Raw genomic sequence first — 22,956 nt, 5'->3', positions numbered from 1 at the left:
GTCAGACCCCTCAAGAGGAATCCATCTAACAGTTGGTATGGCCTAACGAAGTTGAAGCTCGGCATCTCCGCCATTCAGCTGCACAATCACAATCAGATATGCCTGCTGTGGCTCTCTCTTTCAATGAAAAGTTCCTTTTATTTTCAAATTTTCTCCAAACTCTTGTTCTTAAATGCCTCTGTCGATCTCCCTCCTGCTTCTGCTACTCTTTGGCAAGCTACAACCAGCGTTTCTCTCTTTCCAAGACACCCATTTCTCTACTCTATTTCCCCTCATGTGGCTTGGCTCCTCCTTTCTCTCTCTCTCTTTCATTCTGTAATAGAAAGACAGGAATAAAGCAGGTAAGTGAGTGATACACAAAGCATGAGGGAAACTGATGAGAAAAGGGATGAAGAGAGAAAGAAGTACTTTGCTGAGAGCGCGAGGGAGATAAGGAGAGAGGGAGGGAGTGTAAACATATGTTTCCCATGCCAATAAAGTGCTTTGAATTGAGAGATTCAGTATAAGTAATCACAACTGTTTTGGTGTGGAGTAGCTTACTGTAGAAATAGTGTATTTCACAGATAATCCTCCGTAACAACCACTCTCAAGTTGAATTCACGGTTGGAAAACATTGATCTCAAAAAAGTGAGTTTTGTGTTGGTTTTTAAGAAACCTCTGTTGTCTTAAATTTGATCAGAATTGTGGGACTTTTTGGTTGCTGGGGTTCTTGATGATGTCAGTGTGATGGAGGACAGAGAGTCAGGGGGGAACCACACACAGACACAGGGGGTCAGTTGGAGGGTGGGTAATTTGCTGTCAGGGACTGGAAAAAAGAGAGGGAGGAAGAGAGAGAAGGGGGAGGTCAATTCAATGGGAGGGTAAAGTGAAAAGAAGGCGATTGATGGACAGACAGATTAAAATGTTATGGTAAAGAGGGCGTGAGAAAAAGAGGATGGATGACATCACAAGAGAAATGGAGAAACGTAATAATAAAGTTTGTGGGAAAAAAATTGTGAGAGTATAAGTAGAGACAAATTAATCTATATAACATATTTATTACTCACTGATTAAAAGCTAAAAAGTAGTGAGTCTAGGCATCAACAGAGAACAAGATCCTCACACCTCTACTTTGAGAGAACTAAGATTATGTATGTAATAACGGGTGAAAGTTTGTCTCCATCTACTGGTGACACTATATCATTTTTAAAGATGTTTAACTGGGCAAGTCAGTTAAGAACAAATTATTATTTTCAATGACGGCCCACCCCTGCCAAACCCGGACGACGCTGGGCCAATTGTGTGCCGCCTTATGGGACCAATCATGACCGGATGTGATGCAGCCTGGATTTGAGATAAATATCCTTCTAGATATAAGACCCACAACGACAGACACGCTGGAGCAGTCCCAACAAAAACAAAACATATTTTATGAAATGTTCACATTTAAAATCAACTTTCTTACCATCATCAGAACCGTAGCACTGGCGTGCAACCCGCAAGAGGCACCATAACACGATTAGAAGTTCAATCTCAACAGGTAAACAGAAACTATACAGAGAAGTTGGACTTCAACATCACACTACAACGCGCCCACATTTCTGCTCCCAGTTTTATTCTGAATCAAATTTGAATGATTTAACTACTGATCCTACGGAAAAAGAAACAAACAGAAAAAAACGTAAAAGGTGCGACTGCATCTTGGACTAACAACTGTTTGGCTCAGTACAGTTCTTCTGATTGCCTGCTGACGTCCCCCCCCGAAGGAACTGGCCTAAAATGAGCGTCGAGGGACAACTTCAGCCAAGACCTCTTTGCTCGCACTCAAGCCACAATGTGCAAACTACCTAACATTTTTCTCAAACATACTGACAGAATTTCACAGTGTACCTCTCTATTGCTTGACCCCTTGATTACAGCTATTAGCCAACTTCCTGGTTGTGTTCTAGAATGTTCTCATTCTAGAGTCTGTTCCGAGAACAACCCATGTAATATAACTGGAACAATGGAATACATTGTTGGGGAGGTATAAAGAAACAGATTGCATTGAGTGTGTCGGCACCTCCATCTAGTAGAATCAGTGTTTAAGATGGACTAACAAGAGGGTCAAGCCTTCCTTCCCTGAGCTCAAACACTGATACAAAACCTAGGAGATTTCTCTGTGAACTATTCTAACTTCTAACTGGGCATAAGCTTGGTTTGGGTAGTGGGAATAGAAGTTGATTTGGTCCACGGCTAGGCTATAGTAGGGGCCTGCAGTCTTCGTATTGGGTAAATGTCACCCCATATATAGTGCCCTAGTAGAGTCCAAAGTAGTGCACTATATTGGGAATGGGGTGTTACTTTCGATAAGAGCCAATAGTCCTGTCAAAAGTAGTGAACTACATAGTTATAGGGTGCCATATTAGATCCATACACACTTGTATATAATCTCTCGGTCATTGTCTGCATCTTGAATGGCACCCTAGTCTTTATATAGTGCGCTACTTCAAAATTAAGTTCCCATTATAGACTGCCTTAGTGTCCAGTCTATTCCGTCTTCTTCTTCAGTGTGGAGCTGCTGTTCCAGTAGTACAGGAGCTGGGCAGCGATGAGGCCGTTACAGGAAGAGGATATGACATAGGTCAGGGCCATCAGGGAGTCACCTGTTTCCTGTTTACAGAGAGAAACCAGGAAGAAGAGTTTAAGTTGGATTAGGACAGGATCACACAGACTGAGTCCCAAACGGCACCCTTTTCTCTTTAGAGTGCACTCCTCTTGACCATGCCCCATATACATATTTGGGACGCATATACACACTCTGACATACAGTGGACACATTTTATAGAGGTTGTTTTACTTGGCCCCTCACCTTGATAGAACCCAGATTGGAAATAACCCAGGTCATTTGACCACCAATGAAAAGCCTACGGCCAGAAATATTGGTGTCTTCTTTGACCCTGACCTAAACCTCGAGCTGAGTGTAAAGAAGATTCATTTTCCCTTTAGTGTACACTGATTTTGACCAGGGACAATAGAGCTGTGGTCAAAAGGAGCGCACTATAGGGAGCAGGGTTCCATTTAGGACACATAAACACACACACACACAGTAAGCCGCTCAGGATAAGTGCATCTTCGGAATGACTCAAATGTAAACGTAATGTAAAGCCTATTCACAAATACCTGTACTGAGGTGAATATACGAGCCAGGGAGCCAGCGAACAGCATAAACACAGTGATGGCAGACAGCTGTCCTGTGTGTCCGTTCCCATAGTTAGTCACTACCTGGATCAGCTGTAATGACAGGGAGAAATGCACATTATCACATAGTAACACAATAACATTATGTTAAATGGTGATAATACCCGAGACACAGGTGTTTGGAGGATATATTGGCACGGTGCTCTTTGGCCCGAGACGAAGTCCAATAGAGCCTCCGAATGTTATACAACGGGTTACCAACATATTCACTGTTACCAACAGTTTTAAACAATCAGCATTCAGGATTAGACACACCCGTTATATAAATTAAGATAACGTATAACAAGTTGCCGTAATTTTTACAATTTAACAATTTAAAATATAAATAAACCCTAGTAGCCTGGGTACCAGTCTGTTAACCTAGCATTCCTCTAGCCTGGGTACCAGTCTGTTAACCTAGCATTCCTCTAGCCTGGGTACCAGTCTGTTAACCTAGCATTCCTCTAGCCTGGGTACCAGTCTGTTAACCTAGCATTCCTCTAGCCTGGGTACCAGTCTGTTAACCTAGCATTCCTCTAGCCTGGGTATCAGTCTGTTGACCTAGCATTCCTCTAGCCTGGGTACCAGTCTGTTGACCTAGCATTCCTCTAGCCTGGGTACCAGTCTGTTGACCTAGCATTCCTCTAGCCTGGGTACCAGTCTGTTAAGCTAATATTACACTCCTGTGCCAGAGAGCAAACAACTGGTACCCAGGCTAGAGGAATGCTAGCTACAGACTGGTACCCAGGCTAGAGGAATGTTGGCTGAACAGACTGGTACCCAGGCTAGAGGAATGTTGGCTGAACAGACTGGTACCCAGGCTAGAGGAATGTTGGCTGAACAGACTGGTACCCAGGCTAGAGGAATGTTAGCTAAAGACTGGTACCCAGGCTAGAGGAATGTTAGCTAAAGACTGGTACCCAGGCTAGAGAAATGTTAGCTCAAGACTGGTATCCAGGCTAGAGGAATGTTAGCTCAAGACTGGTACCCAGGCTAGAGGAATGTTAGCGGAACAGACTGGTACCCAGGCTAGAGGAATGTTAGCGGAACAGACTGGTACCCAGGCTATTTAGAGAACACAGAGAACACATGAAAATGTTAAATATAAGTATTATCCAACGTGGTCCTTGAACAGTGTTATAACAATGTTATTGTGTTTTAACGATGTTATTATGTTACAACACATAAATTAGCTAAATATGTTATAAAGCCTAATGTACCCCACCTCCTCAGGCCCTATTGCTTACTTAACACTCCACGTACCCTGCCGATGATGATAGCTGGCATGTTGGAGGCCTGCATGGCCATGACCACAGACATGGGGGTGAAGGGGGAGAGCAGCAGAGCCACCAGGCCAAAATACACCCCCAGGAACAGGACACCTAGGGGTGAGGACAATAACAACAGCCACTGATTATGATGCCAGATAGTCTTATGCCAACTTCACATCCTGCATCGTAAATCTCAAGAAGCAGTGTTACTAGTGAACGTCAGTCCTCACGTCGGGGAGGTGTGTGTGTGTCTTACCTTTGACTGTGTTGCCTCCATAGTGCATGATGAGGAACCCGATGGCTACAGTCTGTAACATGAGGAACAGGGCCTCACCCCAGGCACTGAAGGAGAAAACACTAAATATGTTAACTGGTGGGTCTCTGCATGTCTGTCTGGCCGTCTGTGCACGTGTCTGTCTATGCATGTCTATGTCCATGTCTCTTGTCTGTACAACTACCACAGTACCTGAAGGGGAAGCTGTTAGCGATGCTGTAGGTCATGGTTCCTGTGATAGCCAGCAGCTCTAGCAGAACAGAGTTGAAGCTCAGACCCTCGGCACTCTTAGCCCCCATCAGCTTCAGGATCTGGGGCAGCTTCACTGTAGGAGGGGGGAGAGAAGGAGAAAGAGGGGGGTGGAGGGAGATATGGGTTATATGTATTATCTATATTTGTCCTTAATTACTTTATTGTGAATATCTCTCCATCTATATGAGAGAGGCAGAGGGAGTTATGCTTTGCACATGCAAAGAGAGATAGACTGACAGACAGTGAGAATGATAGTGGGAGTGAGAGAGAGAAAAGGATAGCGAGAGACAGAGAGAGAGAAAATCTTAGTCTTACCCATCACAGACCCCAGGATGATTCCGATGCCCAGACCTTTGCTTAGCACAATCTTCAGACATGGTACTATAGACAGAAAACAACCATCATTAAACTGGTATTACAAGAGAGATACGACACTCTCATATCTATCGTTATTGAGAAACTGAGATGGATTGGGACAGTGGCGCTAACCAGCCATGTGATGCCCTGTGAAATACCCACTAACTAGTCCCTGTTCTATCTTTAACTATTTTAGCGGGTTAGATAGCTCCTTATGTACATTCCATCCAATATCATTTCTTGATATCCAGTACCTCTCATCGTAAAAGACACTAGTAACACATTGTGAAATGTCGAGAAAAAACAAATGTGTTAGGTAGTTAGCGTTAGCTCATTCATTGAACGTTGAAGCCCTAGCTAGAAAACTGTGCAAAACTGCTACTTACCATCCAGAAAGTTAAAATGTATGAAAAACTCGTCGTAACACGATTCTGGCATGAAATAGGTCAGCAGGAGACCCTTCAGTGGGTCAAACACAGAGATCTTGGGAAGTTCCATCATAGGGGTCGCCATTATGGAAATATGACGTGACGTAGCTGTGTGCGCATAATAACTGTTCCCCCCACGCTAGACGGAAACATTAACAGAGAATACGGTTCCGGATCTTTTATCTTGATGGTATCTAAAATGAACAAATAAACAGTCTGTCATAGTTTTCTGTTTATTGTGTTACAATTGTAATATCATTACAAAAAGGTGCAGTGAAAAAGGAAAATGCTTGGTGTAATTCAATATAATCTCTCTCACGAGAGAAACCGTGATTTTCCACTACAAAACAAGTCTGACATATTCTGGCTGGTGATGTAAAATTAGTTACAAAAACATTGCATAGCAAATCAATCTTAAACACATTGCAGCTTTATCTAACACCAGATGCCGATGCAGATGGCATCTTTGGCCGTGGCACAATCCTGATCTTCGTTTCGCCATCGAGACAGCCGAACACAGGAACCACCTTCTCCTTAAACGTATCAGTGAACGTATAGATATGGGACCTTTTCTCTATATCATAGAAGGAAACCTGTCCCTCCTCAAAGTCCAGGTAGACCCCTACTAGGCGTGGCAGGGCTGAGACAGGTAGCTTGGTCAGGGGGTCATCACAACAGGCCCACAGGGTGTTTTGGGCGCTCCTCCACAGGGTCCAGTAGCCCTTTGCTGGGGTCATGGGGAACCGACCTTTCCGGGGTGCAGTTATCGATGTCAATCCCAGTCTCCAGCTGCCTGTGGGGGATACCTCTACTCCCCAGTAGTGCCTTCCTGTGTTGATGGCCTTGTAGTAGAGGAGAGTAGTACCAATACAAGTTTTTCACAATGGATGAGTTGATAGTTGCTAGGGCTGATCAAATGATTTATCAACCCCAAAAATATTACTAATAAATCCGAGTGTTGTCTACAAAATAAAGTATGATGTATACTACACAAGAAAAAACACACATATATGGAATCAAAACAGAATCTTCTTTAATTCAACTCACTTCTCTGTCCAGCGACGAAAAATGTCCCTTAACTTGGTTATTTTTGATTTCTGATCCCCTAATTGAATTGATTAATCAAACTCATCCCCCTACCTGGCATCCCAGAACGCAGGGCCAGGAGTCGAAGTGGAGGGGATAGTTTATGGTGTTGCGCATCTGGGGGGCCTCCCACACTTCAAGGTTGTCATCTGAGAAGGCCAGCCAGGGGTGGCTGGTGAGGGGTTCCAGACGCACTTGGGCTGCAGAGGTGGAGAAAGGTGGAGGTAAAGGGAAAGAGAAATGGAGGTGGAGGTGGAGAGAGAGATGGAGCAAGGGAAGGAGAGAGGTAGAGAGGGGGGTGGAGAGGTGGAGAGAGGGATGGAGAGAGTTGGAGAGGGATGGAGAGAGGTGGATAGAGGGAAGGAGAGAGGTAGAGAGAGGGATGAGAGGGGGAGAGAGGGATGGAGAGAGTTGGAGAGGGATGAGAGAGGTGGAGAGAGATGGAGAGAGGTGAAGAGAGGGATGGAGAGAGGTGGAGAGAGATGGAGAGAGGTGGAGAGAGGTGGAGAGAGAGGTGGAGATCAAGGAAAGCATGAGAGGTTTTCCAGTGACAGCCTTGTTTGTTTCCTCTCAAAATCCTTCAACATGATACTCAATGTTTCATTCATTAAGTGATTCTTAATTTATTGAAAAATGAAAATATTTATGTCAGCATGATTTCAATGTAATTGTATGTGTTACTGTGATAAATGTTAGTTATTAGTTCTTCCTACTTGAAGCACTGTGAATCCATTGCCATACAGAATTAGGGATGTACTTTTGGCTTCCTATTTGCAATGAGAAGAAGAGATTAGTGCAATAATAACTGGGTGCGGAAGAGAGAGGGGGGGGTGAGAGAGCAAGAGAGAGAGAAAGAGAGGGAGAGAGAGTGCGAGGAGAAAACAGGATGGGGAATTCAACAGTGAGCTCTCACCAGTTCTCCATGCTCTCTGTTTGGTTGACAACCACAGCTTTGATACGTCCTCCTGACACGACAAGCAGGGAGATGAATTGCCAGAGTGTTTATATTCATATGGCAGCATGGCTACAGCAGCCTAGAAAGTCTAGGGTAGAATTAGTCAAAACATACCTTTCTCTCTCTCTCTCTCACACACACACACACACGCACACACACACACACACACACACACACACACACACACACACACACACACACACACACACACACACACACACACACTATTCTCTCACCTCAGTGTCATTTGACAGTAGAGACCAGGCAACGAACTCCAGCAATGGCAGAACGCCAGCTAGCCTAGACTCCCTGACCCCCCGCGGTCCCAACAGACGCTTCAGGTCCTCGTCTGACAGCCCACACACCTGGGAACACATTTGGGACGCATTTACACACTCTCACATACAGTGAACATGTTTTATACACAGTAGCACATTTCTCGCTCAGGCTCTCTCAAAGACACACACACACACACACACACACACACACACACACACACACACACACACACACACACACACACACACACACACACACACACACACACACACACACACACACACACACACCTCTGATACATTCTTCAGTTCTGTTGCCCATTCCAATATTCTCTGATTCTCTTTCTCCAAACTTTTGTCTTTCCCTCCTCCACCTGGAATCCTCTTTCCTCTCATCATCTGAACCTCTGTTGTTGGTGTGGATGTCTTTTGGAGCTGAGAGAACAAAGGAACAATTGTATAATTTAAATAAGAAGGTGATTTTATCGTAAATTACCCTGGGAATGGAGCCAACATTTGTGTTCATATGACATCTGTGAGGTCAGGAAATGTAATGCCAACCAAACACACTAAATCTATCACGGAAATTGATCACAGAAAACACACACAATGCATTATGAAAGTATTCAACCCCTTATTCTGAAATTGATTAAAATGTTTTTTTCCCCCTCATTAATCAAGACAAAATACCACATAATGACAAAGCAAATGAAATTTGTTCAAATGTATATAAAAAAACGAACAGAAATATCAAATTTTGGGGTTTGTGTGTAGATTGATGAGAAAAAATAATAATTTAATCAATTTTAGGCTGAAACATAACAGAATGTGGAAAAAGGGAAGGGGTCTGAATACTTTCCAAATGCACTGTGTGACACTACTTCTATTTTATTTTGTTAGCCAGGTCACCGTGTTACCTGGTCCAGCTCCTTGGCCCACAATAGAATGAGACTCCGGCTGCTCTCCAAGCTAGGTGATGCTGTGGAACCTTCTCCTCCCGTCACCCCTCTTCTCCTGGCAAGCTGCAAACAAGGAAGTGATGTTATATTCATGGAAGTGATGCAGATGTGAGGTCACATATTGATCACTGAATTGAAATTTTAGGTTTGACAAACTGTGTGAGTGAATGCAAACTTTTCCATAGAGCTATGTGTTTATGTCAATGTGAGATTGTGAAAGTTAGAGTTACGTGTACAGATAAATTAATTTAACTTAATTTGATCCCTCGTATAGAGGAGAACTTTCCTGCAATGCAGGACATTTTAAAGTTGTACTGTATTTGAGGTTTAAAAAGGCTTCTGAAGTTTGTATATTCCACTGCGAAGTGTAATACTTGATTCGTCCTTACAAAAAAATATATCAACCCCCCAAAGATGTCCATTCATAATAATTCACGTAATAATTCACATTTTCGGTTGCTGCAGGATTATTTTCCTGCTGTAGAAAACTGGCTGAAATTAAGATCCTACATCTGTACAGGTGGAGATTGTCGTACCTTACTGATGTCCTTCACCTCCTTGGCTAGCTCCTCGATGAGCTGTAGACACTCCTGGAACGTGTGCATATGTTCTAGGCCAGGCTGTGAGCAAAACAACCCAGGTAGGTTCGTGTAACACACAACCCAGGTAGGTTAATATAACACACCACCCAGGTAGGTTAATATAACACACCACCCAGGTAGGTTAAAATATAACACACCACCCAGGTAGGTTAATATAACACACCACCCAGGTAGGTTCATATAACACACCACCCAGGTAGGTTAATATAACACACCACCCAGGTAGGTTAATATAACACACCACCCAGGTAGGTTAATATAACACACCAGTAGTTATAGTAGTTATAGTTAGTAACACACAACACACAATATCATCCTCTCCCTGATATGTTTTTTGTCCATAGAACCCACTTTGGTGTTGCTGAGACGAGGCTTGTTCCATGGTTCTGAATGGTGTGCATCCCATTTCTCAAAGTCCCTCCCCTGTAGAAGTGATACAGGCAAGACCCAAATTACAGATGGATCCAAAATAGTGGAAAGTACCAAAAATAACATTTATGGGTGTGCCCAGCCCAGTCATAATCTATTTAATATGTGCCCTCATTTGCTATAGGATTGCCCAACATCCCAGATTCTAAACCTATATGTAAAAAAGATGGTATAGCTAGTTGTTTACTGGTTGGAAACCGAACCCACCTTGCTGTTGAGGAGTTGTGATTTATTCCAGGGTGCTGAGTGGGTAGCCTCCACAGTCTCCAGGCTCTTGTCCTGTATCACCATCAGTGGGAGTAAAGACAGGGTTAGAAAAGACAAAATACATCCACACACTAGTAGGCTGATTATACTGTCAAATCCTAGTGTTTACTACAAAGCCGGGTCTTGTCAGAGTGGGCTCTAGTCAAAAGTAGTGCACTATATAGGGAATAGTGTGTCACGTGAGACAGCAATAGATGACATCATCATCATCAGGTGAGGGTCCTTCTCCTTCACCTTAGGAGACCGGCTGCTGTGGTTATTAGGCTGCTGCATTACGGTCTATGGAGAGGAGGGAGAGAGAAAGAGAGAAATAGAGACAGAGAGAGAGAAAGAGAGAGAGAGAGAGAGAGAGAGAGAGAGAGAGAGAGAGAGAGAGAGAGAGAGAGAGAGAGAAATGAGGAAGTAAGGGTGAGAGAGGGATAAAGACAGAGGGGGAGAGAGAGAGATGTACTATTTCACAAGAACAATAACAATTGAGTCATAAAGTCAAGTTGTCTCCCAGTGTTTATAGGATCAAGGGTCAGTTCCACAGACTGCTTTACAGTGATTACACGTTACTGGAATTCTCCAATTGTTTCCTTGTAACTCATAAGAAATCTATTGAACCAACATCAGCCTCATGCAATGTGATCAATCATGTCACAGAACTCTTAGATTCAAAACCTTTTCAGGTATAATACTGTAACTGTAGGTGCACTTGCTTTGTTTTGATTGAGGTGGGTTTTAATGTCATATTTGTAAGTTATTTTGATTCAATGTCTCAAATGTATGAAATAGTACATAAACAAAGTATATTCTGGAAGTTTGTGACAGTTATTTATAAGACAATTAACTATTATCATTGAGTAGCTACAAGTTTTGGTTTGAGGTTTGACACTTTTGTCAGCTTTCTTTTTGTGCTGTTTAAGACATCTATATTAGCATCTCATAATATACAGCATCTATAATGATTAAATATCTGAAAATAGCCAGAATTTACCTCCTAAACACAAAAAAGTGACTTACCTGTTTATCTCTCACCCGCCTCTGTTGTGTTCATGGTACTACTGTTGGTCATACACACAGTAGATGCATTTGGTCTTGGATGTGGACTTTGACCGAATAAATCATATAATCATATAATAATGTCTATACACACCATCATATACAGTACCAGTCAAAATGACACACCTACTCATCCAGGGTTTTTCTTTATTTGTACTGTTTTCTACATCGTAGAATAATAAAGAAGACATCAAAACTAGGAAATAACACATATGGAATCACGTAGTAACCAAAAAAGTGTTGAATCTGTTACGGCTAGGGGTTCCGCTGGCGGAACGTTTCGACAACATCCGGTGAAATTGCAGAGTGCGAAATTCAAATTGAATTATTAAAAATATTTAGCTTTCATAAAATCACAAGTGCAATACACCAAATTAAAGATGAACTTCTTGTTAATCCAGCCACTGTGTCCGATTTTTAAAAGGCTTTACAGCGAAAGCAAACCATGCGATTATCTGAGGACAGCACCCCATCATACATCATACAAACACATGACAATCATATTTCAACCCGCCAGGCACGACACAAAACTCAAAAATAACGATATAATTCATGCCTTACCTTTGAAGATATTCTTCTGTTGGCACTCCAAAATGTCCCATAAACATCACAAAGGGTCCTTTTGTTCATAAGATTCCGTCGTTACATCCCCAAAATTTCAATTTATTTGGCGCGTTTGATTCAGAAAAACACCGGTTCCAACTCGGCCAACATGACTACAAATTATCGAAAAAAAGTTACCTGTAAACGTGGTCCAAACATTTCAAACAACTTTCAAATTCCAACTTTAGGTATTTTAAAACGTAAATATCGATCAAATTTAAGACGGAATATATTGTGTTCAATAGTGGATAAAATGAAAGTGGAGCGAGCTCCAGGGCGCAAACCCCAAACAAAACAGCACACTTAGCTCGACTTCCAGAAAGGAAAGGGCTACTTCTTCATTACTCAAAAGAAAAACATCAACCAATTTCTAAAGACTGTTGACATCTAGTGGAAGCCAGAGGAACTGCAACCAGATGCCTCAGAAATCTAGATTCCCATAGAAACCCAATTGAAAATAGTCACCTCAAAAACCTGGATGGTTTGTCCTCGGGGTTTCACCTTCCAAATAAGTTCTGTTAAATTCACAGACATAATTGTAACAGTTTTAGAAACTTTAGAGTGTTTTCTATCCAAATCTATCAATTATATGCGTATCCTAGTTTCTGGGCCTAAGTAGCAGGCAGTTTACTTACTTACTTTTCATCCGGACGTGAAAATACCACCCCCTATCCCAAACAGGTTTTAAACAAATCAAAATATATTTTATATTTCAGATTCTTAAACGTAGCTACCCTTTGCCTTGATGACAGCTTTGCACACCCTTGGCATTCTCTCATGAGGTAGTCACCTGGAATGCATTTCAATTAACAGGTGTGCCTTGTTAAAAGTTAATTTGTGGAATTTCTTTCCTTCTTAATGCGATTGAGCCAATCAGTTGTGTTGTGACAATGTAGGGGGGTATGCAGAAGATTGCTCTTTTTGGTAAAATACAATGTCCATATCATGGCAAGAAAAGCTCAAATGAGCAAAGAGAAACGACAGTCTATCATTACTTTAAGACATGATGGTCAGTTAATTGGGACAATTTCAAGAACTTTGAACGTTTCTTCAAGTGCAGTCGCAAAAACAATCAAGCGCTTTGATGAAACTGGCTCTCATGAGGACCGCCACAGGAAAGGAAGACCCAGAGTTACCTCTGATGCAGAGGATAAGTTCATTAGAGTTACGAGCCTCAGTAATTGCAGCCCAAATAAATGCTTCACAGAGTTCAAGTAACAGACACATCTCAACATCAACTTTTCAGAGGTGACTGTGTGAATCAGGCCTTCCTGGTCGAATTGCTGCAAAGAAATCACTACTAAAGGACACCAATAACAAGAAGCTATGGGCCAAAAAACACGAGCAATGGACATTAGACCATTGGAAATCTGTCCTTCGGTCTGATGAGTCCAAATTTGTGATTTTTGGTTCCAACCGCCGTGTCTTTGTGAGACGCAGAGTAGGTGAACGGATGATCTCCGAATGTGTGGTTCCCACCATGAAGCATGGAAAAGGAGGTGTGATGGTGTGGGGGTGCTTTGCTTGGGACACTGTCTGTGATTTATTTAGAATTCAAGGCACACTTAACCAGCATGGCTACCACAGCATTCTGAGGAAATACGCCATCCCATCTGGTTACTCTTAGTGGGACTATCATTTTTTCCCCAACAGGACAATGACCCAACACACTCCAGACTGTGTAAGGGCTATTTTCCCAGAAAGAGAGTGATGGAGGGGTGCATCAGATGACCTGGTCTCCATAATCACCCGACCTCAACCGGATTGAGATAGTTTGGGCTGAGTTGGACTGCAGAGTGAAGGAAAAGCAGCCAACTAGTGCTCAGCATATGTGGGAACTCCTTCAAAGCATTTGTTGAGAGGATGCCAAGAGTGTGCAAAGATGTCATCAAGTGTGGCAACTTTGAAGAATCTCAAATATAAAATATACTGTATTTTGATTTGTTTAACACTTTTTTCTTTACTACATTATTCCAGATGTGTTTTTTCATAGTTTTGATGTCTTCACTATTATTCTACAATGTTCATGGACTGGAGACATTACAAAAATACTGGTAGACTTTTTTCTTGTTATTTTATTAACGAAAGCATAAAGATGTTGAAGAAACACTGTACTGCTGTTTTAGTTAGAAATGTAACATCAAATACATTGTAAATTGAGGGATTTCCATACCTACAGTAGCCAGGCTATAAATAGTATGTTGTCCTGCTAATAGTTCTACACCTGCTACTGTACTACAGTACACTTGTGAAAAACAAGTTTTTGAAAACCTGTTTTCAAAATGCCTCCAGCTGTCCATCACTACTGTAAATAAAAACACAGCATCTTGTTTACATTCTTTATGTCATTTTTCGAATTTAAGTATAACTTTTGAGTGTCGCCTTTAGTGAGAGGTCTAATGCTTAAATATTTAACAATATCTGCCCTTCGACCTCATATCTAGCATTTTTCGCGGCATTATTAGTTACATTGTTTTAGGTTGAACGTGCAGACAGGCACTAAGAACAGCGGGAACGTTTCCCTAGTCAGCGCCATTATCAGTGCAATGCCCCTTAAAGTGTTTCCTTGTACTACCCAGTGGGGTGAGGTGGGGGTCCCCGCGCCCATCGCTATCTCAGTGGATAACGCTGGAGAACTGCAATCCCATTGTGCGCCACTCGGGAGCCATAACCAATATGACCAATATATATTGTCCTGCTAATAGCCCATCCTAGAAACTTTGTTTGCAGATTTCACAGCCTGCTACGCTTGTGAAAAACAGGGTTAATAATATTTCTGTGAGAATATCAAAGTTTTTTTTATATAGTTCTAAATTAATAAATTAATAATTGTAATAATAATTGCTTTAAAAAATATATGTATATATTTTGGAGATTATTTCGTTTTCAACTAACCTAAAGTGAGCGAGAAAAAGGCCATTCTTGAACATGGGGTGAGACATTCTTACTAATTTGTAAATAAAGCCAGTTTGTCATTTAGCATTATTTATTTATGTTTTTAGAGGGAGAGAAACCAAAAGCCCACCATCACCTCACGGGTCTTCCGGTCGCGGCTGGCACAGGTATCGAATTAGCATCTGCAGTGTCTTAGACCGCCAATCGGAAACCCCATCCACAAAATGTTTAATGCTGATCAATTGCCTTGCACAAAGTATCAAAATACAGGGAGACTGAGTCACTCAGCTTTATGGAGGTGTCGAGGCTATATGACTGAGTCACTCAGCTTTATGGAGGTGTCGAGGCTATATGACTGAGTCACTCAGCTTTATGGAGGTGTCGAGGCTATATGACTGAGTCACTCAGCTTTATGGAGGTGTCGAGGTTATATGACTGAGTCACTCAGCTTTATGAAGGTGTCGAGGCTATATGACTGAGTCACTCAGCTTTATGGAGGTGTCGAGGCTATATGACTGAGTCACTCAGCTTTATGTAGGTGTCGAGGCTATATGACTGAGTCACTCAGCTTTATGTAGGTGTCGAGGCTATATGACTGAGTCACTCAGCTTTATGTAGGTGTCGGGGCTATATGACTGAGTCACTCAGCTTTATGGAGGTGTCGAGGCTATATGACTGAGTCACTCAGCTTTATGTAGGTGTCGGGGCTATATGACTGAGTCACTCAGCTTTATGTAGGTGTCGAGGCTATATGACTGAGTCACTCAGCTTTATGTAGGTGTCGAGGCTATATGACTGAGTCACTCAGCTTTATGTAGGTGTCGGGGCTATATGACTGAGTCACTCAGCTTTATGGAGGTGTCGAGGCTATATGACTGAGTCACTCAGCTTTATGGAGGTGTCGAGGCTATATGACTGAGTCACTCAGCTTTATGTAGGTGTCGAGGCTATATGACTGAGTCACTCAGCTTTATGTAGGTGTCGAGGCTATATGAATGCGCCATCAACTTGATTATTTAGCAGACACCACTTGCTTATATTCAGTAAACACATATATATTAAGAATATCATGGAATATAATTGAACATTTTTGTTTCTCTTAGAATAAAAACCTTAGTGTAACAACAGTTTTAGTAAGTAATACTGATGAGTAGAAATAAAAAAATATGTGTATTTTTCACGGTGTGCGCGAGCAGGACAGATGAATAGCAATTCTTATACTATTGTTCTAAATTCAATCACCTTCTCCATCCTCATCATTCAGTTAATTGAAATTCAATTTTGAAGTCGTGCACAATTATCAGTTTCTATTTAGGTTTATGTCGCCCATTCACTGTCAGTTAGACACATTAGCAGCTTAGGCGTAATCAGTGATCTAACTCCCCCTTGTGGTGATCTGGAGCAATGACGCAGTGACGCAGGGTACCGTACTAAACCACAAATTACCTCTAAGTCCCGCAGCATAATTGAGCAACCACTGTAGTCAACTGGGTGGGACTTCCGACTTAATTGGCGATACCTTCTGGTGACCCTGTTGGAGTCATGTTCAAACGTGTAGAAGAAAACTGACTACTTCAAAATGGAGATTGCCTCAAAATGGGTCTGCCTGTGTGCTCACAGACGCTTCAATGGGAACTATATAGGGATGCTTTCCTTATTATTCTTTATGGGATAATGCCATAAAGATGGGCTGCATAAATCCACAAGATCAGGAGTAGCTTATAAAAAAAACAGAGGGAACAAATAAAATATCTGAGGGAATGGGTAAAAAAACTGAGGGAATGAATAAAAAAATTGGAAGAAAGGATAAAAACAGAGGGAACTAATACATTTTTTGGGGGGGAATTAATACAAAAACAAAAGGAACGGATTAGCCTGGCTGTTTTTTTCCTTCCACCATGACCCCAAAGGGGCTCTGTCATTTGTTTTGTTTTTGGTCACTCCTAGTATGCACTTGCTGAATGAAGAAAGGCAATTGGAGGGATTGGGCTTGTATACATGCCGTTCGTGTGTGTGTGTGTGTGTGTGTGTGTGTGTGTGTTTGTGTGTGTGTGTGTAAAAAAAAAAGAATATTTTATGCTTGCAGCAACATAATTTAATTCAATCAATAACATCTTAGGCACTTTAGGCATTTAATAATTTCACTTTTCCTTGGATCTTTTCTGACATCTCATATTTCACACATGATCAAATTACAACAACAAAAGCATGAATACATTAATAAAAGCAGGTAATATAATGACAATATTCACAAATTCTACAAATAATATCGGGACAAATATTTAACATTGACGTTACGGACTGTTATGAATTTGTGTGCATTTTAAAATGCATTTTAAAGTAAACTTGTCAGCATTTTACTGGATTTACAGAGTGGTCCTCTGTAGATCAGTTGGTAGAGCATGGCTCTTACAATGCCAGGATAGTGGGTTTGATTCCTGGGGCCACCCATTTGCAAAAAAAAAAAAGTTGTATAATTGTATGCACGCATCTGCTAAATGACATGTATTATTATTGAGTATCATGCCACTGTTAGGGTCTAGCTTGTGTTTGTGTGTGACCTCCGTACATTCATCTGCCAGTAAACATGGAACTCTTGAGTTCTCTCTCTCTCTCTCTCTCTCTCTCTCTCTCTCTCTCTCCAGCTACATGGGAGTCACATTGTTGCTTGCGTTCTTCTCATTGTTGCTGAAGTTGTCGTATTTGACGTTGCTGTCCTTAAGATGCATGTTGTACTGGGTGCCTAGTAGAAATTCAATTGATAGAATTATGAGTGAGGGAGAAGGAAAATGAGAGATGAGACAGAGAGAGGGAGAAGGAAAAGGAGAGATGAAACAGAGAGAGGGAGAAGGAAAAGGAGAGATGAGACAGAGAGAGGGAGAAGGAAAAGGAGAGATGAGAGAGAGAGGGGAAGAAGAGGTGCAACATTTATTAATTTGTTGTTTTTATGACATTAGTTCGGTCCAGGTGTTTCTCCTAGTCAGGTCACTAAGGTGATCAAGGGATTAGTTTGGAAAGCTAGAGGGCGACCTAATTGTCATGCAATCTAGTGAAAGAATACCTTTTCAAGAGTGTAAACTGAAGCACGTCTTTTTAAAAGTAGCATTGATTTCACAATTTCCCTCCTGATCATCGATTCATAGAATTAAGAAAGTGTATATTTGACCCACAGAACACAACTTAAAGAGGCTCTCCATAAATGTTATATATTTTTTAGCCAGTAGTTCTGAAAGCACAAAGCGTTATCATGTAATTGCTGTCGAACCCCTGCAGCTGTTCAAAGACATACACATGCTTGGGCTCACCCCACAACCTCATTGGACAATGCTGTGCTGATCAGCTTTAATATTGCAGATAGATTGTGGCTTCCATCAATGTATATGTCTGTTAGCTGCATGTGTGACGTAACTCCACCAGTCCTATTTATGATATCATTTACAAAGATTATACCATTTATTTATTTTTTATTCCAAAAATATAGTTTTTACATTTTTTTTTAATCAATTAGTATATTTGAGTTTAAGCATAATATTTGTTGTTATATTTGTTCTGTCATTTCTGGTGGATTAAAGTGAAATTGCAACCAATTTTCTGTCTTGTTTAAAAAAAAGTGATATTTTGGGGATTATTTCATTTTCAAATAACCAAAAGCGAGAGGTTGTAATCTGGATAACGGGAAAAAGGCCGTTCTTGAACATGGGATGAGACATTCTTACTAATCTGCTAGAGAACCAGTTCAGATTTAAGTATAACCTTTGTATCAATGCACCTGTACACAGCCCATCTGTAAATATCTATCTAGTGTTAATGCTAAATTGTAATTATTTCACCACTATGGCCTATTTATTGCCTTACCTCCCTAATCTTACTACATTTACACACACTGTATATAGATTTTTCTATTGTGTTATTGACTGTATGTTTGTTTATGTCATGTGTAACTCTGTGTTGTTTGTGTCACACTGCTTTGCTTTATCTTGTTCAGGTCGCAGTTGCAAATGAGAGCTTGTTCTCAACTGGCCTACCTGGTTAAATAAAGGTGTTCTCAACTGGCCTACCATGTTAAATAAGGTGAAATAAATAAATAATAAATAAATAAATGACTGAAGCCTTTAGTGAGACGTCTAATTGTTTAATATTGAATCATTTCTGCCCTCTGAATTCATGTTCATTATCTAAATAGACCAGGTAAATTTCGTCTGTCTTGCCGTTCCAAATAAAATACAACATTTTATTGCTGATATCATTTTTTTTTAAAAACAAGACGCTAGGTGTAGGCAAGACCAGAAGAAAAAAGGTCATCTGGGATGTAACTAAGGAGTTAGTCAGGGTAAACTGGGATGTAACTAAGGAGTTAGTCAGGGTAAACTGGGATGTAACTAAGGAGTTAGTCAGGGTAAACTGGGATATGACTAAAGAGTTCACCAGGGGAAACTGGGACATGACTAAAGAGTTAATCAGGGTGATTTTTCCACAAATAGGGGGTATTTACCTTTCCATGGTAGCAAGATTTTATCTATTTTTGCTAACATTCTATAAAAATGTATTGTAGCGATATCCTTGATTTCTTTAGGGATATGAATACCGAGTACGTCCACTTTACCATCAGACCATTTTGTTGGTAAAGTACACGGTAATGTAAAAGTTGTATTTTTTGTGTGATCCAATACGCATTATAAACTGGGATGGTTCGAGCCCCTGAATGCTGATTGGCTGACAGCTGTGGTATATCAGACCGTATACCATTGGTATGACATAACATTTATTTTTACTGCTCGAATTACTTTGGTAACCAGTTTATAATAGCAATAAGGCACCTTGGGGGTTTGTGGTATATGGCCAATACACCACGGCTAAGGGCTCTGCCCAGGCACTCGTGCCGAAGAACAGCCCTTTGCTATGGTATATTGGCCATATACCACACCTTCTCTGGCCTTATTGCTTAAATAGAGTTATCATAATTTGGTTGTTGTTTATTATTTTGGTTGTTATTTACTATTTTACAACTAGGGTTACTAGACATAACTTTAATCAATTGTATTAAAGATTCTCCAAAATTGAAATATTCCAGGCATTTATATATACATTCCAGTCGTACTTTATCAAAAGCCTTTTTAAAGTCAGCTATGAATACAATGCCTGGTTTCCCAGATGTTTCATAGTGTTTGTTTCCAGTGTCTTATATTATCTCCAATGTATCGTCCATGTAAAAAAAACTGTCTGATTAGGCTGAATAATATCCAACAATAGCTTTTTCATTCTATTCCAGCTATGCATTTTGCTAGATTTTAAAAAATGGACTAAGTCTTTATTTACCACTTGGGTCCTGTTTCAGTAATGATGAAATCAGACCTTGTTGAGTATCTGAGTAATGACGCCTCAAGCGTGCCACTTGGGAGGTTGCAGTAAAAAAAATTCTATAGTATTTCTATGTTGAAGATTTAAAAAAATGTTTGGTGCATTTTCTCCCATATTCCATCCAGTTTGCATTATTTGTATAATATATTACACTTGATCTTTCTTGAATAAATTCTTCCATTTATTTGTGTTTTTCCTCTAATGTATTCTGTGCCTCTATGGTACTGTTTTTATTGCAATCTAACTGTACTGTCAGTCCCTCTACTTCCTTTGTTAATATGAATTATTTGGACCTAAATTGCTTTTGTTTTAAATATGAGTATTGAATTGAATGGCCTCAAAAAGGAACATTTAAAAGTGTCCCATACAATAAGGGGACCTGCTGTACCTATGTTATGTCGGAAAAAGTCCGTTCTAAACTCTTCTGTCCTGGTTAAAAACAAATGATCATCCAATAGGCTTTGATTACATTTTCAATATCGTCACCCACGTGGAAATTCTGTAAGAGTAATGTATATGCCAATAGTCATTTTCTGCTTGGTTTCCAGAGAAATGCAGCCGATTGAAAGAGAAATTAACCAACTACAGAGGTCTATCCTCTAATTTAAAATGTTTTGTCAAACTTACAATGCATGGTTTTGATCGATGTATTCAATGTATTTTCCCTGTTATCAAAATAATTAATGGTTAGCGCATGGACACAGGCAATCCCACTCGCTTCAGAGTGCACACGAGGCTAGCGTGTATCTCCTCCACTAAATGATGCCAGGTTAGAATGTAAGGACTCTGTGCCTTTTTCCGCTGGGAGAGGACAGCAGGGGGTTTATTATCATGTATGAGCCACGTCGAGTCTGAAACGGGAGGTTTAAAAAAAAAAGAACTAGGTTGTTTTCATGCCTCTTTAAGTTTAGGCATAGGGGTGAAAATGAATGAAGGTTTAAATTTAGGAACAAGGGTTAGGTTAAGGTTAGTATGGTCCCGTGTGGCTCAGTTGGTAGCTTGCAACGCCAGGGATGTGGGTTCGATTCCCATGGAGGACCAGTACGATAAAAGTAATAAAATGTTTCTCTGTAAGTTTCTCTGGATAAGAGCGTCTACTAAATGACAAAAAAATGCAAAACTTGTTTGTATCATTTCAGTGGGTTTAAAGTTTTAAAATTATAACACATCAACACAAGTTTCACTTGCCTCTGCAATAAATGAGCTGAATAGGTGGGGCAGGTGTTTTTCTCCTGCTTTTCTCTTTCGCTGGCTTCCCATGTTCTGTGTCAAAATAATCGACTTGAAATAATTTACTCAGTCAAAATGGCCACCAGTCCACCCATTATAGCATCCTAGGCCTGAACAGGGAGTATCTGTTCTATTTATTCTGTTTTATGTTCACCTAATCCTCCCCGTCTAAATCCTTGGTCTGGTTTTACTGGGATAATATGAGCTAAGAAGTATATTATTACTATAATAGTGGCTAAGCAGGTTAAAAATGAATGCAAGTGAAAGTAAAAATATATATACATTTTAAGCAAGATAGACACAGGCACTTACTTGAATCGGTGCTGTCACAATAATACTTATTTTCTTTGTTCCTGTAAACACAAAACGGTTTAGAGTTACCGTCTATTCACAGTGGAAAAATATACTGTACTAACAAGGCCTTTTCTGTCTTATACACTGATGAATAAAATCAACTGTCAGGATTAAGGTCAATTTGATATTTGGTTATTTCATGTTGACTGTGCAGATAGGACTCAGGACTGAGATAAACAGACCGATGTTGTGTTTTAGTGGTTGCTGAACAGTACTTACTTTCTACAGCATTTGTAGCATAACACACAGATCAGTGCTATGATGATGATTCCCAGAGGCACCAGGACTGCGATGAATATGATTGTGTTCTTATCTGGGGGACAATGAAGAAGAAGACAGTTGCAACAACGCTATATGTCTCAACAAGTATTAACATAATAGAGTACAGCACAGTATAGTATAGTAGAATACAGTATAGTACAGTATAGTAGAATACAGTATAGTACAGTATAGTAGAATACAGTATAGTACAGTAGAGTAGAGTAGAGTACAGTATAGTAGAATACAGTATAGTACAGTAGAGTAGAGTAGAGTACAGTATAGTAGAATACAGTATAGTACAGTAGAGTAGAGTAGAGTACAGTATAGTAGAATACAGTATAGTACAGTATAGTAGAATACAGTATAGTACAGTATAGTACAGTATAGTAGAGTATAGCACAGTACAGTATAGTACAGTATAGTACAGTATAGTACAATACAGTATAGTACAGTATAGTACAGTATAGTAGAATACAGTATAGTACAGTATAGTAGAGTATAGTAAAATAGAGTATAGTATAGTACAGTATAGTACAGTATAGTAGAATACAATATAGTACATTATAGTACAGTATAGTAGAATACAGTATAGTACAGTATAGTAGAGTACAGTATAGTATAGTAGAGCACAGTATAGGAGAGTACAGTACAGTAGAGTACAGTATAGTACAGTAGAGTACAGTATAGTACAGTATAGTACATTATAGTACAGTATAGTATAGTACAGTATAGTAGAGTACAGTACAGTATGGTAGAGTACAGTATAGTAGAGTACAGTATAGTACAGTATAGTATAGCATAGTACAGTATAGTAGAGTACAGTATAGTACAGTATAGTGGAGTACAGTATAGTAG

At 40.3% G+C, this 22,956-nt stretch overlaps 3 protein-coding genes across 12 annotated transcripts in view; all 3 read right to left on the bottom strand.

Annotated features, from left to right (window-relative positions):
* Window positions 1–1,375: 1,375 nt before the first annotated feature.
* On the bottom strand, window positions 1,376–5,920 carry LOC110531474 (mannose-P-dolichol utilization defect 1 protein-like). Its single transcript, XM_090185728.1, has 7 exons — window positions 5,739–5,920; window positions 5,311–5,376; window positions 4,936–5,068; window positions 4,726–4,811; window positions 4,462–4,580; window positions 3,142–3,252; window positions 1,376–2,631 (listed from the first exon to the last, which is right to left on the bottom strand). The coding sequence occupies exons 1-7, from the start codon at window positions 5,863–5,865 to the stop codon at window positions 2,509–2,511; spliced, it is 765 nt and encodes a 254-aa protein (XP_090041854.1). The 5' UTR covers window positions 5,866–5,920; the 3' UTR covers window positions 1,376–2,508.
* A 77-nt stretch (window positions 5,921–5,997) lies between these two features.
* LOC110531473 (butyrophilin subfamily 3 member A3) lies at window positions 5,998–12,140 on the bottom strand. Of its 10 annotated transcripts, XM_090185724.1 has the most exons (13): window positions 11,962–12,058; window positions 11,362–11,402; window positions 10,591–10,635; window positions 10,297–10,368; window positions 10,012–10,083; window positions 9,595–9,678; window positions 9,017–9,121; window positions 8,391–8,534; window positions 8,058–8,186; window positions 7,780–7,900; window positions 7,580–7,633; window positions 6,921–7,066; window positions 5,998–6,622 (listed from the first exon to the last, which is right to left on the bottom strand). In XM_090185724.1, exons 3-13 carry the CDS (start codon window positions 10,627–10,629, stop codon window positions 6,212–6,214), a joined length of 1,377 nt encoding a protein of 458 aa, XP_090041850.1. In that variant the 5' UTR covers window positions 10,630–10,635; window positions 11,362–11,402; window positions 11,962–12,058; the 3' UTR covers window positions 5,998–6,211. The 10 variants fall into 10 exon arrangements, with proteins under 10 accessions (XP_090041850.1, XP_090041846.1, XP_090041848.1 ...); XM_090185720.1 differs by lacking the exon at window positions 11,362–11,402 and having other exon boundaries at window positions 11,962–12,140; XM_090185722.1 differs by lacking the exon at window positions 11,362–11,402 and having other exon boundaries at window positions 7,780–7,831; window positions 11,962–12,134.
* Window positions 12,141–16,970: 4,830 nt separating this feature from the next.
* The window catches only part of LOC110531469 (IgGFc-binding protein), a 95,687-nt gene continuing 89,701 nt past the window's right edge, over window positions 16,971–22,956 (bottom strand). Inside the window, exons 130-132 of the mRNA XM_090183534.1 lie at window positions 22,060–22,153; window positions 21,799–21,839; window positions 16,971–17,641 (exon numbers count right to left, since the gene is read on the bottom strand). Of these exons, the coding sequence (XP_090039660.1) occupies window positions 17,544–17,641; window positions 21,799–21,839; window positions 22,060–22,153 (233 nt within the window). The 3' untranslated portion in view covers window positions 16,971–17,543. The remainder of the gene's footprint in view (window positions 17,642–21,798; window positions 21,840–22,059; window positions 22,154–22,956) is intronic.

The sequence above is a fragment of the Oncorhynchus mykiss genome, chromosome 9 (genome assembly GCF_057628025.1).
Source record: "Oncorhynchus mykiss isolate SJ-2025 chromosome 9, ASM5762802v1, whole genome shotgun sequence".
In the NCBI taxonomy this organism is placed as follows: Eukaryota; Metazoa; Chordata; class Actinopteri; order Salmoniformes; family Salmonidae; genus Oncorhynchus; species Oncorhynchus mykiss.
This window is presented reverse-complemented; position numbering and strand designations above follow the sequence as displayed.